The sequence below is a fragment of the Geotrypetes seraphini genome, chromosome 17 (genome assembly GCF_902459505.1).
Source record: "Geotrypetes seraphini chromosome 17, aGeoSer1.1, whole genome shotgun sequence".
Classification (NCBI taxonomy): domain Eukaryota; kingdom Metazoa; phylum Chordata; class Amphibia; order Gymnophiona; family Dermophiidae; genus Geotrypetes; species Geotrypetes seraphini.
The window spans coordinates 17,186,762-17,200,382 of NC_047100.1; the positions used below are offsets into that span (position 1 = coordinate 17,186,762).

Below are 13,621 nucleotides of genomic sequence, written 5' to 3' on the forward strand. Positions count from 1 at the left end.
TCTCAACCGTGCACAAATGCTCTAGTACAAGTTTGTACCTGCTCTAAGGCAGATACGGCACAAGTCCAAAAATCTGGATGCCAGAAATCCAGCCCCTTTAAAATTGCAATCCGGTCTTTTGGAGGGGAAGAGAGATGGCGATGCTGGAGCTTTTACAACAGATGTTACAAAGGAAGACATGAATACTCAAAAATAAAATTTTCAGTAGGATACCTATGTTTTCTATGACTCTCCTAACATGGACGTGGTTGAGATTTGATTTCAAGACTATAGTTCAGAGATTCATCCTTAGTAAGTTGGATTCTTGTAAAGCATTGTACTCAGGGGTTTCTGCTGCCCACTGTAAAGCTTTGCAGGTTTTACAAAATGAACTGGTACGTTTGATCACTGAAACCTTTAGGTTCAAGCAGGGGTCTCAAAGTCCCTCCTTGAGGGCCGCAATCCAGTCGGGTTTTCAGGATTTCCCCAATGAATCTGCACGAGATCTATGTGCATGCGCTGCTTTCAATGCATATTCATTGGGGAAATCCTGAAAACCCGACTGGATTGCGGCCCTCAAGGAGGGACTTTGAGATCCCTGAGGCATATCGTTCCAATATTAAAGCAGCTTCATTGGCTACTGGTGCCTAGCAGGTTTTTATTCAGAGTATCGACTCTTAAATACCAGGTCAATAATGGGACAGTTCCGTAGTATTTCTCAGAGATTTTGAAGATGCATCAACTGTGGACAGGGAATGAAAAAATCTGTACTTAGCTTAGAAACATGGCCCGGGGCGACACCACAACTGCCGCTGCTACAATTTCTTCTGCAGGCCGACAATACAACTGTCCGGCATCTAATAAATGCCCAATCCAAATGCCATATTCAGTCCAACAAGTGACTGGAGTTCTTAGCAACTTTGAATCCCTGAAGCAGCTTTACCTGGCGAAACAAGGCACGTCGTACAGTCACACCAGTTCACCATCGATTTTGCTTCCCATACTTAATCTGGTTTTCCGATATTCTGTGAAACACCAGTAGGGACCCCTGAGGAAGGCGTGTTCCTCTGAAACACGGACCGTGTTGGGTCCGCTCCACAGGAATATTGAGACCAATCAGTTTAGATGCTTTTTATATTTTGGTTTTCATGTTTTTAATAAACTCCTGTACCCTGTACATTTTCTTGCAGTATTGTTTTTGTTTGCTTTTGCTGTTTTTTACTGCAAGCTTTGTTGGGTGTTGTTTTTTTTGGTTTTTTTTTTGTTTATTTATATCCCGTCATACATTTCAGTTCAAGACGGTTTATAACAAGAGAGGTTGCATGAATGCAGCTAAGTTACATCATGAGCATGACGGAGGAGGAAACAGGCATGTAATGCAGTTAGATACAACAGGAGGTATGAGCATACCGGAAGACGTAGAGGAAAACGATTGAGGAAGTTAAACAAATTTGTCAAATAAATGGGTTTTCAGTGATCTTCTGAATGATTGGTATGACAAATGGTTAAGGAGTAAGTCGCTTACAGTACTGTTCCAGATTCCCGCTTAGAAGGAAAGTGTCTTGTCCAGGAAAGTGTTTTGTCGAGGAATTGGCATCCTTCAGGTATCCACAGGACAATTCCCTGTTCAAGCTAACCATGCCTTAATAGTGCTGATCCCTAAACCAGACAAGAATCCAGCATTTTTGGATTCCTATTGACCAATTTCCTTAATAAATTTTGAGCTTATTCTGATGGCAAAGCTTTTAGCTTCCCGTCTGTCTGCTTTGTTGCCAAGGATGAACCATCTTGATCAGGTTGGCTTTGTCCAAGGTAGGCACGCGCTATTCCTTTGTAAAAGGAGCCCTATGTTTGCCAATTTTAAATTCAAACATACTCGTATATTTGTAAATAACTATTTACTACTATTGTTAAAAAGGGCTAGCCTCTAAAAATCATAGGTTAATTATTTTGGTAAGATTTGAATGCGATTGTCTCATAAAAATTTGAAATCTTTGAATGTGTAGTTCTTCAGTATCCTGTATTTACATTTATATAATGGGTTTCAAAAAGGACCTCCATTACCGATAAGCAGCATAACTACAGGGTCAGGCACACTGACTAATCTTACTGGGCTAAATAAAATCCTTTACGACTTGTACGTTTCTATCATATCCCCTCTAGGTCTCTTTTCCCTGGAGAAGAGGAGACTTAGAGGGGATATGATAGAGACTTACAAGATCATGAAAGGCATAGAGAAAGTGGAGAGAGACAGATTCTTCAAACTTTCAAAACATAAAAGAACAAGAGAGCATTCGGAAAAGTTGAAAGGGGACAGATTCAAAACGAATGCTAGGAAGTTCTTCTTTACCCAACGTGTGGTGGACACCTGGAATGTGCTTCCAGAGGGAGTAATAGGGCAGAGTACAGTACTGGGGTTCAAGAAAGGATTGGACAATTTCCTGTTGGAAAAGGGGATAGAGGGGTATAGATAGAGGATTACTGCACAGGTCCTGGACCTGTTGGGCCGCCGCGTGAGCGGACTGCTGGGCACGATGGACCTCAGGTCTGACCCAGCGGAGGCATTGCTTATGTTCTTATAAAGTGTCAATGAACACACAACAGCTCTCTTACCCCTTGCTGAGGTTAGTCCTTATTTTGGCACCTGTTTATACATTTTTAGTATGAAATCCGGAATTATTCATTGCATGCTCTCAATAAAAGTTAAACTGATTTCAGTATGTACCCCCTACTTACTTCTTTGTTTTCTAATTATTTTTTCCTGACTCCCTTATGTTGATGCCATCGCTAGTGACAACAGTATCTGGTTTTAATATCATACGACAATCTTTTGTCTGTTTTTTAATATTGATTTTATCCTGTTATGTATTTCTTTGTATTTGTACTACAAAATTTTGAACTAAAAAGTTAAAATTTGCAATCCTTTTGAATTCTCCCAACTGATTTATGCAGCGATCATTTCAAAGACTAATACATTGATTGTAAAGAAAAGCAGTTACCTGAATTTGAATCGGGAAAAGATAAATAGCAAATATTGGATTTCTAAAAGAATAAAAAATAAGAATTATAAATCTTCTAAAAGAACGAGAGAAAAGAAATATGTTTGAGGTATACAAACCATTTTCAGTTACACCTACCTCTTTATCAGTCAGCTTTGAATGTGTAGGATAAAGGACCTACAAAAAAAAAAAAATTTTCAAAACAGCATGACTTCTTACAAACTTATGCAATCACATCACACGTCATCTAATTCACAATTTATTTTACTTTTTTCATGATTGTCAGAGTTGAGCGCAGCAATCTATCAAAGTGCTTTAAGAAAGTTGCTCAGATTGTCATTGATCCCTTCTATTCTTTCTTTTTATCATATATATTCCTTTGAATCATCATACTTTCTATAAAGATATACTTTTCTAATTTTTAAACTTTTAAATATAATTTAAGTTATTTAAAACTAGTGTTTAAGCCCGTTACATTAACGGGTGCTAGAAAGCAGCCCCCTTTCCCTCTACCCCTCCAATTCCTCCCTGACAGTCTCCCTGGCCCCCCTTCTGTCTCCTCCCCCCCAAGCAAAGCTGTCTGCCTCCAAGCACACCCCTCCCCCAAAGCAGGCCCCTTTCCCTCTCCCGCTCCAGTTCCTCCCTGTCTCTCCGTGGCCCCCCTTCTGTCTCCCCCCCTAAGCAAAACGATCTGCCTCCCAGCACACCCCTCTCCCCGAAGCAGCCCCCTTTCCCCTCCTGTGAGAATGTTTACCTGCATGGGCCACCTGCAGCACCCTCCAGCCGTTCCTGAGCTGAAACTCCTTCAGTCGCCTCCCGCCTACACTTTTTTGAAGATGCGCGCCATCCCCGCGGTCTGGCCAGCTCCCCTAGTCCCTTGCCGCCGCCACCCCCTTCCCTTCCCACGGTCGACAAACCTCTTGGCTCCAGCAGCGGCCGCAGCACTGTAAACACGCTGCTTCGCGGCCTCTACTGCCCCGATTTGCTCCGCCACGTCTCTGATGATGTCATCAGGGACACGGAAGAGCAAATCAAGGCAGTAGAGCAACTCACAGCAGCCATGTTGATGACGGTTCATAGACAACGGTGCAAAAGACAAAGGTGCGCCCAGACAATTGAGCGCAGCGCGGAGGCGCGCACCGGTCAAAATTACTGTTTTTAGGGGCTCCGTCGGGGGGTTTTGTTGGGGAACCCCCCCCACTTTACTTAATAGACATCGCGCCAGCGTTATGGGGGGTTGTAACCCTCCACATTTTACTGTAAACTTAACTTTTTCCCTAAAAACAGGGAAAAAGTGAAGTTTTCAATAAAATGTGGGGGGTTACAACCCCCCACAATGCGGCGCGATGTCTATTAAGTAAAGTTGGGGGGGTTCCCCCCCCACGCCTCCGTCGGAGCCCTAAAAACATTAATTTTGAGCGGCGCACGCCTCCACGCTGCGCTCAATTGTCTGGGCGCGCCTTTGTCCTGGCGCGCTTTTGACCCGACACCGTTGATGACGGCTCTGCACGGGGCAGGAGCGTATGAAGATCGCTCCTGCCCCGCGTCACCGCTAGACCACCAGGTAAGGTCTGGGGACGCCAGGAGGGAGGTGACGGTGGATCAGAGCCGGCCCAAATACTTATTCGCAATTTTTCCCTATTCGGCTCTGCACCTAACCCCCGCGAATACGGAGGGAGAAGTGAAATTTGGATTAAATCAGGCGCTTCAATTGTTCCCTGGCTTTTAAACTCTCTGATGCGCACTGCTCTCCTTTTCCCTATTGTTTTTTTCTCACGTCTTCTTTACTATTTTTAAATTTGTATTTCCTTCCCATCCCATTCCTTCTGTATCTCGTTTGTCGTGTCAGTCACATTTATATAGTTTGTTTCCCTTCAATTACTGTAATAAAATATTTTAATATTTTGTACATCGCTTAGAATTTGGAATAAGCGATTAATATACTTAATAAACTTGGAAACTTATACACTTATAGGAAATTGGATTATAGGCGTGGGTTTTTGGCGTTTAGATTCTGCAAAGTGGCTGGCACTAAACTAACGAACCACCTTTGCCCTTGTTACAGGGAACGAACCTTGAAACAGCCTTCCGGCGAAACATGATGCCATGTCGGGAGTTCTCTTTTGAAGCAGCTATTTTAGATGAGTTATTAAATGAAAAGTATATACAGTATATTAAGAAAAAGGGTTTTTTTTAAAAAAAGTTTAAAATAAGCATTTAGGCTGATAAATATATTTGGCAAAACAGCTTTCAGTGTTGCTTACTGCGATCTGATCTAGCAGCTGAAGTCCACAGAATGTTGTTTTTTTTAATTCTTTATTCAGTTTTAACTCTTGCAACAAGTGTACAAAATTCAATCAAATAATTCGTACAAATCACTTGACATTCTAACAATTATTGTCAAATGCATATAAAAAAGACCCCTCCCCCACCCCATTCATCAGGAATAAACCCATTAAATCACATAACATACCTCCCCCATCCCCACATTAAATATAGTCCTATGTAATAAAAAGGTGTCCAAAGTGTCTAATCATTAGAATATGCAATCAATGGCCCCCAAATCTTTTTGAAACTATTATAATTTCCTTGCTGTTTAGTCCACAGAATGGTGATGAAAGCTATCTGAATACTTCTATACTAGGATTTATAAGTTGTGCTGTATAAACGTATAGAGGTTCTCACAGGATATAGCACACTGGCTTATTATTGACTACTTACGACAGAAATTAAACTATGACATGGCTAATATAAATCTTTGATGGGAAGAAACTGAACTTCTACCACTTAAGGCAAAGTCTGTACGTCAGGCCTGACAAGTCCGCAAAACAAGGAAAAAAAATGCACACGTCAAAGAAAGGAAAGGCCAAATAACTGTGTAGAGGGAATCTCTGGAGACACAAGCCCAAAAGTTATAGAAAATGATAAGTAAGGAAGAATACATCAAATGGAAAGAAATTCGTGCAATACGTTGAAAGCATAATTACTCATTGCCAGAGGATGTGGTAAGAGCAGATAGTTTCCAGTTTCCTATATAACCAACATATTGTCCTGAACCAAAGCTGATTAACCTAGTTGCAATAGCAGTCATATTTTGATCTAAAGTCTGTACTTTTATTTACTTTGTCATTTAACACGACAGATTCTTTGTGACTGCAAACCAGAATAAGCGTCAGTACAGCAAACCCTTCACCTTTAAATACAATCAAGGTACAAGAGAGGTGTCCACCTATTCTGGTCTTTCCTTTTCTCTTCAGCATGATAAAAGGGGGAAATAGGCCAAAAAAAAACCCCAACAAAAACCACACCCACACTCAAGGAATTTTCAAGTCTGCTAGCATTTTAATTCATGTTTTGTTACGTATATATTTGTTCACTCAATAAGAGTCTTGGATCTAATATTTGGGATTTAAAGTATTGATTAAGATTTGTATTTTCTAATTGCTATGTATATTTTGTTTAAAATTATTTCTGTTTCTTTCTCAATATTCTGTACAAGAAGTTTTCTTGGAAAAATTTAAAATCAATAAATCAATAATAATAATTAATGTTTTGTATATAATGAAAAGTATTAGCGCTGTACAAACTGTAAATTTAAACGTACGACATCAAAGGGGGAATTTGGTAAAGGTCGCCCAAAATCAAGTGCCAGAATGACATGCAATAAACACAAATCCTATAAAGGCAGTTCTGCACGGCACTGACTTTACAGAATACTAGCTTACTGGGCAATTTCACGCCCAACTTTGGGCTTGAGCACCTATGCCAGCCAAACACTGGTGCAAAGGCTCATGGCCCAATTACTGTCAAGCGCAAAAGTTCAAGTATTTCTCTAACCACCTGCCTAAGTCCTGGCAACGCCCCTGACCACGTCCCCTTAAGAGCTGCATGCATGCAAATTATCTCCCATGCATTCTCTGTGGATACGCTGAAATCCCGACTGGCTGGCCCAAGAACTGGCTTGAGAAGCACTGAATTGGAGAATATGAAAGAGGTAAACTCAAGAGTGGCATCAAGAAAATATTTTTCACTGAAAAGACTGGTAGACGCTTGGATGCCCTACCAGTGGAGGAGGCGTTGGGGATAAGATCATTGATGGAATTTAAAAAGGCATTGGATAGACATTAAGGCTTCTTGTAAACCTAAAGACAATTTCACACTTCAGAAAAGGCTGGCACGGGTAACCTATACCAAGCAGCGGTGATGGGACAAAAGCGCGCGAGACAATCGAGCGCCGACAATACGGAGCGGACAATCGCGGGCAGGACATCAGCACGCCAGACTTAAACTTAATTTTAAAGTGCTCCGAGAGGAGGTGTGGGGGGAACCCCCCCCCCATTTAAGTTGCCGCTGTGTATTGACCCTTATTTATCCCTCCTTTCCTATTACAAATTGTATTTCTTCCCCCTCTTTCCCAATGTTCCCTGTCCAAATTTGTCTAGTTTGTTTTTAAATTGATTTTTAGATTTTATTTATTTTTTATTATGTATTTTCTGTAAATGTAAATCGCTTAGTAGTTACGATAAGCGATTAATCAAATATTGAATAAAACTTGAAACTTGGGGTTTCGTGTGGGGGGAGCCCCTCACATTAGAGGAAATTTACGTTTTTCCCTAAAAAAGGGAAAAATGCCTCTTCCCTTTATAATGGGGGGGGGGTTTCGCCCCCCCAACAGCCCCACCCAACGGCAACGCAAACGGTACTAACTTAACTGCGGAGGTTCCCTCTCCAAACCCCCCTTGGAGCATTTTAAAATTAAGTTTTAAGTCTGGCGCACGATTGTCTGCTCCGTATTGTCGGCGTGCGATTGTCCTTCGCGTTTTCGACTATGAACCCTAAGCAGAAGGTATAACTGTAGCCACTTTACTGCACAGAGATGAATCATTCCGATCTTCATCGGCCGTCATTTACTATATAGAACGGGGGTCGCCAAAGTCCCTCCTTGAGGGCCGAATCCAGTCGGGTTTTCAGGATTTCCCCAATGAATATGCATGAGATCTAAGTGCTTGCACTGCTTTCAATGCATATTCATTGGGGAAATCCAGAAAACCCGACTGGATTCGGCCCTCAAGGAGGGACTTTGGGGACCCCTGATATAAAATGAATAAATCTTTATTTATACACCTTGCTGTACCTCTGCGTTAGAAACATAATGGCAAATAAAGGCCACATGGCCCATGAAGTCTGCCCATCCACAACAGCCGCTATCTCCTCTCCCTAAGAGATCCCACATGCCTGTCCGTGTTGGTCACTTGTCTGCTCCAAAACTAGTATTTGCACTAGGTTTTGGGGAAATTTGTTGACTGGTTTCATTTCCTTAGAGCAGTGGTTCTTAACCTTGTTGGAGGTACTGAACCCCACCAGTTTCATATGCGTGTTCACCGAGCCCTTCTTTATTGGAAAAATAAAATATGATTTTTACAAATTCAAAACTTAGGTATACAGTGAGGGAAAAAATAATATCAATTTTGAAAACAAAAAAGTTCTCCTATATTTTGAATAATAATAACATAATAATGAAATTTACTGCACATCAGTGTGACTTCTGCTGTTGCCTCTCAGAGACCAGTTCAGAAATGCGCGGCTTTACCTTGGCAAGTGCCACTCTCATGTCATTTTCACAACAAAGTCTGTTCCTTTTCTTCGTTTTTATGTCCAGCATCCTCGAAAAGGATTGCTCGCAAAGATATGTTGTAACAAACGGTATGAAAATTTCTAGAGCTTTCTTAGCAATAACATGCAATTAGGACGCTGACTCCCATCACGTTCCGTTATACATGTGAATCCATATTGTACATATTCATCCGACCACTTTCGTATTTTGCTTGACATAGTTAGTAAGGGATTAAAATATTAAGATAGGTATCACACGACGTACCATCACAACAGTTACAATTCGACTACTGTGCGCATCAAATCCCCTGCAGCACAGATAGGCCAAGCGATGTTGCGTGATCACCTGCAGCCAATTATGGACAAGCGGGGCGTATCATCATGAATCATACAGCCCCAAAGCCCTTTAAATGTCTATGGGCTTCGGGGCCGTTAGTGCAGCGCAGCCCGCTAGCACAGCTTTGTAAAAGAGGCCGTAAGGCTTGAATTTGGAACTAGAGAGTTGCGCGGGGACAGAAATCCCCTCCATCCCTGTGAGGAATCCCCGCCCATCCCTGTGAGGAATCCCCGCCCGACCCCATGAGGAATCCCCTCCATCCCTGCCCATCTCCACCAGGAATCTCCTCTGTCCCCCCATAAAAGTTACTTGTCCACAGAAAAAGCAGCAATTACTTCTGACAGTTTTGGATTTTTTTTTTTTTTAAAGTCTTAGTTTATTTAAACCAACAATAAAATACAATGTAAACAAATGACAGTGAACAGAAATAATAGATGCGCACATCACCAGAAAGAATTAGAATAGACATTGGGACATGTGACTTTAGGGTCGACCATTTCTTGTTAAAAGAAATAAGAGTTGGATTTTTTGGCAATATAAAGCTCATATCTGTAGAGCAAACAAATCTGGTTCCACCATCTGGCATAGGTAACTTGTGAGAAGTCCTTCCAAGATCCACAAATGGTTTTTAATACAGCAATGAGTAAAGAATCAAACAATACAGCATCAAAATCATTTAAAGCAGAATTGAGAGAGACGCTTTTCAGGACAATGGTTGCATAAGAAAAATGTGCCAAAACTGAACTGGAAACCCCAAAACAAACTCAGCAAGTACTTCATTTTGTACTAAACACAATTGGTGGCATAACCATGAGAAGGGGGCTGGGCCTCCCACTTTGCGCTTAGCCTCCCCCCCCTAAAAAAAATAAAAATGAACATCTCCCTTGCTGTAGCTGGTGGGACATTTTATTTTTCCATCATCTTGGTCCCAGTTTCTGCTTTTGCCTATCTTCTACTAATTCTCTTTCCAGGCCTCGGGAACCCCGGTTTCATCCCTACGGGAGTCCCATGAGCCTGGGGGGAGATCCCTGCGGGGTCGTAGACCTGGGGGGAGGATCCCCGCAATCCCCGATCCCGTGCAGACCTCTATTTGGAACTACTATTCGATCTTGCTCTGAACACAGAACATAAATTGTAAGTTATAGAAAATGGTCTGTGGTGAATACAAGGGTGTTATACAGAATGATGTGAATTTGTAAAAAAAACAAAACAGGACTTGTAACTCACAGGATCAATGAGGTAATTTAAATAAAACATTTTTTGAGGCGATGGGGTATTATGTTGATCATGGGCACCATTAAAAATAACTTTGTTCTATTAAGGTCGTTTAAATAGAGCAGCACTGAAAAACACTCTAGTCTAGATCCAAGCTTAGGCATCTCTTTTTTTTTTTTCTTTCTCCCAGGCATTTTAGTGATTCCAGCAGTTTAAAAAATTGTTCTTCTTATTCTGCTTCTTAAACATCTTAATGTGGAAATCTTGAAGGAAAAAAAAATAGACTGGGTTGCGCACAGAACTGCATTTGAGAATCTCTGCAGTAGTGCAAGGAAGGGCACTTGTTCAGAGGGAAAGTATGTTCACAAGTGGAACTGCTTCTCTGAGCCTTCTCTCTTGCCACCAGGAATGCATATGTCTTGGCTACAGATTGTGTGCATTTTTTTTGCAGTGGGTAAATGCACTATGCTACGTAGTGCTTGTCCAGACTGCAACCCCCAATGTGGCATGTTGGTAAGCACTATGTAAGGGAGGGAATGGAGATACACTGCTTTATTTTTCTCTCTGGTTACAATCAAAGCAGTTTACATTTTACATACAGATACATTGTATCCGGGTGAAGGGAAGGTTAAGTCACAAAGAGCAACAATGGGAATGAAACATAGTTCCAACATAACAAAAGGATTCCACTATTCAAAGCATAAGGTGTTAAAAAAAAAAAAAGGGGGAGGAAACGGATCTCAGAAACCTGCTTGGTGACAGGGAATAAACCTCAGCCAAGTCTGACAAGGGTCCACGTTTCATTCATTGATCCTGAAAAACCTCCCCCTTCCTTTTTTCTTATTCTATTTCTTTTCAATTTATTCTGATTCTTTTTTATTTTAATGTTATTTTTTATAAAATCTTCTCCACGGAGTCATCTCTTAAAACTATATACTATTCAACGTATCTTCAGATTTACTTATCTCAAAGGTTGCAGGCAGCCACAGACCGAAGGGACCCGTTTCGCCAGAATTGCTGGCTCTCTCAAGGGTTCACATAAGTCAAGGGTGTCAAAGTCCCTCCTCGAGGGCCGCAATCCAGTCGGGATTTCCCCCGATGAATATGCATGAGATCTATTTGCATGCACTGCTTTCGTTGTATGCTCATAGATCTCAGGCATATTCATTGGGGAAATCCTGAAAACCCGACTGGATTGCGGCCCTCGAGGAGGGACTTTGACACCCCCGTCATAGGTGCTACATGTTTATTCAGCAGCATTCAGTCGCCGGGTACCAGTGATTCAGAGGAACGCTGTCCTCGCCATGAAGCCCAGTGATTGAATGCTGCTGTTTAAACAGGATTTTATATGGGATTCTGAACAGACACTCTAAGGCAGTGGTTCTTAACCTGGGTTCGACCCCAGGGGTTCGGTGAGTCAGTCTCACGGGTTCGGCGGAGGTCAAAACACACCTCCGACTCATATAGCGCTTCGGTCACGTTCAATCATCTATCAGTTATTCAGTGATTTTGATCAAGACTGATCGTGTACTCGGTTTCTTGATCTATCAATCTGTAACTAACGCCTTCTATACATCAATCAATTCCTGATCAAAATTTGTGATTTAACTGATAGATGATTGAACGTGACCTCCTTGAGATGCAAATCTATCTCATGCATATTTATGGTGGAGATCCTGAAAACCTGACCTAGCTCCGGCTCTCGAGGACCGGAATTGCCTCCCCCTGCGCGCGCCCTCCGGACCCGCGCGAACAATAGAAACCCCAGACCAAGGTCCTCACCTCCACCGCCTGGCCGAGCTCCAGGTCGAAGCCCACCACGCAGATACAGTGCAGCCAGGCGGAGAAGCGGTCCCAGGGAAGCGACAGCGCCTCCGCCAAGCTACGAGTCGGGCCTTGCTCCTGCAACCTCTCTTCTAGCCCCGGCATGCTCCACAAGGCCATGGCGCCTTTCTGCCGCGCTAAGAGCGGCGGAGCGGCAGGATTCCCAAAGCCATCCGCAAATCCCCTGGCGCCGCTGGAGACGGTACAGGAACTACTCGCGCGCTCGCTTGCGTCAGTAGGCCAAGACGTCAGCGCGCTGGGCGTGGCGGAGGGAGGATGTAAAAGACACTGAATGTGAATGGACTGCAAAGTAAAAGATACAATGGCGCCATCTGGTGGAAAGGGTAAAAAAAAACAGTGAATGTGAATAGGCCGCAATGTAAAAATATTGCATATAATACGGTAATGGCGCCATCTGGTGGAAACCATCACAAAGGACAACGAATGGACTGCAAGTGAAAAAAAGATGTATTAAAATAAATAAACGTTTAAAGACTATGAGGTGGTCACAGAGTCTGACAGAAGAGACGAAAGCTGAGATAAGAAAATTGAATATATGCTTCAAGAAAATTATTAAACTGCCTCTAGCAAAATGATATACTCCAGAAACCCCCACCTGCTTCAGTCCACATTCTACTTGGAGGAGGTGGAGTTAACGTGGCCACTCTTTGAATGAGACAGATTTAAGGCTGTTCACCCTTACGTAAGCCACATCCTATTGATTTCACAATGTGCAATTGCCTTTAGAACCTATCCCAGTTTTTATCTAAATGTTTCTTTAAGGGGGAAATCAATATTTTTTTATGCTGCAACATACCAGAAACAAAATCTGGAAATCTACTATTTCAGCAGTGGTTTCAAACCCTGTGCATAAACCATGAGGCAGGTGTTTATGTGACTTTGGTTTGTTTGGTGGGGAACAGGGTTTGAAGGGAATTTTTTTTTTTTTTTTTACATTGTCCAGTCACTCAAATTCAATTTTGCATTCCACACACACAAATACAAAATGTCATGCATGTCTAATTATTTTAGTTTAAAGATAAATTGTGCCAAGTTTTCCCAGATAGATTCTCCAGGTACCACAATTTGCTGCTTTCTTTTTCTCATTAAAACTAAACCCCCTTGGAGGCCAAAAAAAACACACACACACACAAAAAAAACAAAAAACAGTTGTAACATGTATTGTTTAAATGTTTTAAAAAGGCAATATAATAAATATCAGCATTCAGACCATAATAGTGAAGGGTATTAAGCTGATAATTGAGTTTCTTTTCTTCCCCATATAAAATATTGTTGATGTTGCCTGGTCGCCATTCATGCTTTAAAGGCAAGGCTTACTATTGCCCATACGAGAAACAGTAATCTATGTGAGATCTTGAAACCATCTATTTTACCTGGCTCAGACACTCAGCTACCTGCACACACTGGCCAACGAGCCTGCGGTTGCTGCTCTGTCTGCAAGGATGTAGTATGCATTGATTCCTTCACAGATCCACAAACTAATAAAGGTTTCAATATACATCATTCATCCGATTGCAATGCCTATCAAGTTGTTTACATCATAATTTGTCCATGTGATAAACTATTCTATACAAACTGCTTTCGCAGATGGTTCCGTTGTATTTGAAATACAGTATTTTTTACTTTGCAGTCC

The 13,621-nt window shown here is 41.9% G+C and overlaps 1 protein-coding gene across 1 annotated transcript in view; it reads right to left on the bottom strand.

Annotated features, from left to right (window-relative positions):
- Positions 1–12,189, bottom strand: part of DENND6A (DENN domain containing 6A) — a 56,050-nt gene extending 43,861 nt beyond the window's left edge. Inside the window, exons 1-3 of the mRNA XM_033926774.1 lie at positions 11,926–12,189; positions 3,117–3,155; positions 2,979–3,021 (exon numbers count right to left, since the gene is read on the bottom strand). Coding sequence (XP_033782665.1) covers positions 2,979–3,021; positions 3,117–3,155; positions 11,926–12,087 — 244 coding nt within the window. The 5' untranslated portion in view covers positions 12,088–12,189. The remainder of the gene's footprint in view (positions 1–2,978; positions 3,022–3,116; positions 3,156–11,925) is intronic.
- Between the last annotated feature and the right edge of the window lie 1,432 nt (positions 12,190–13,621).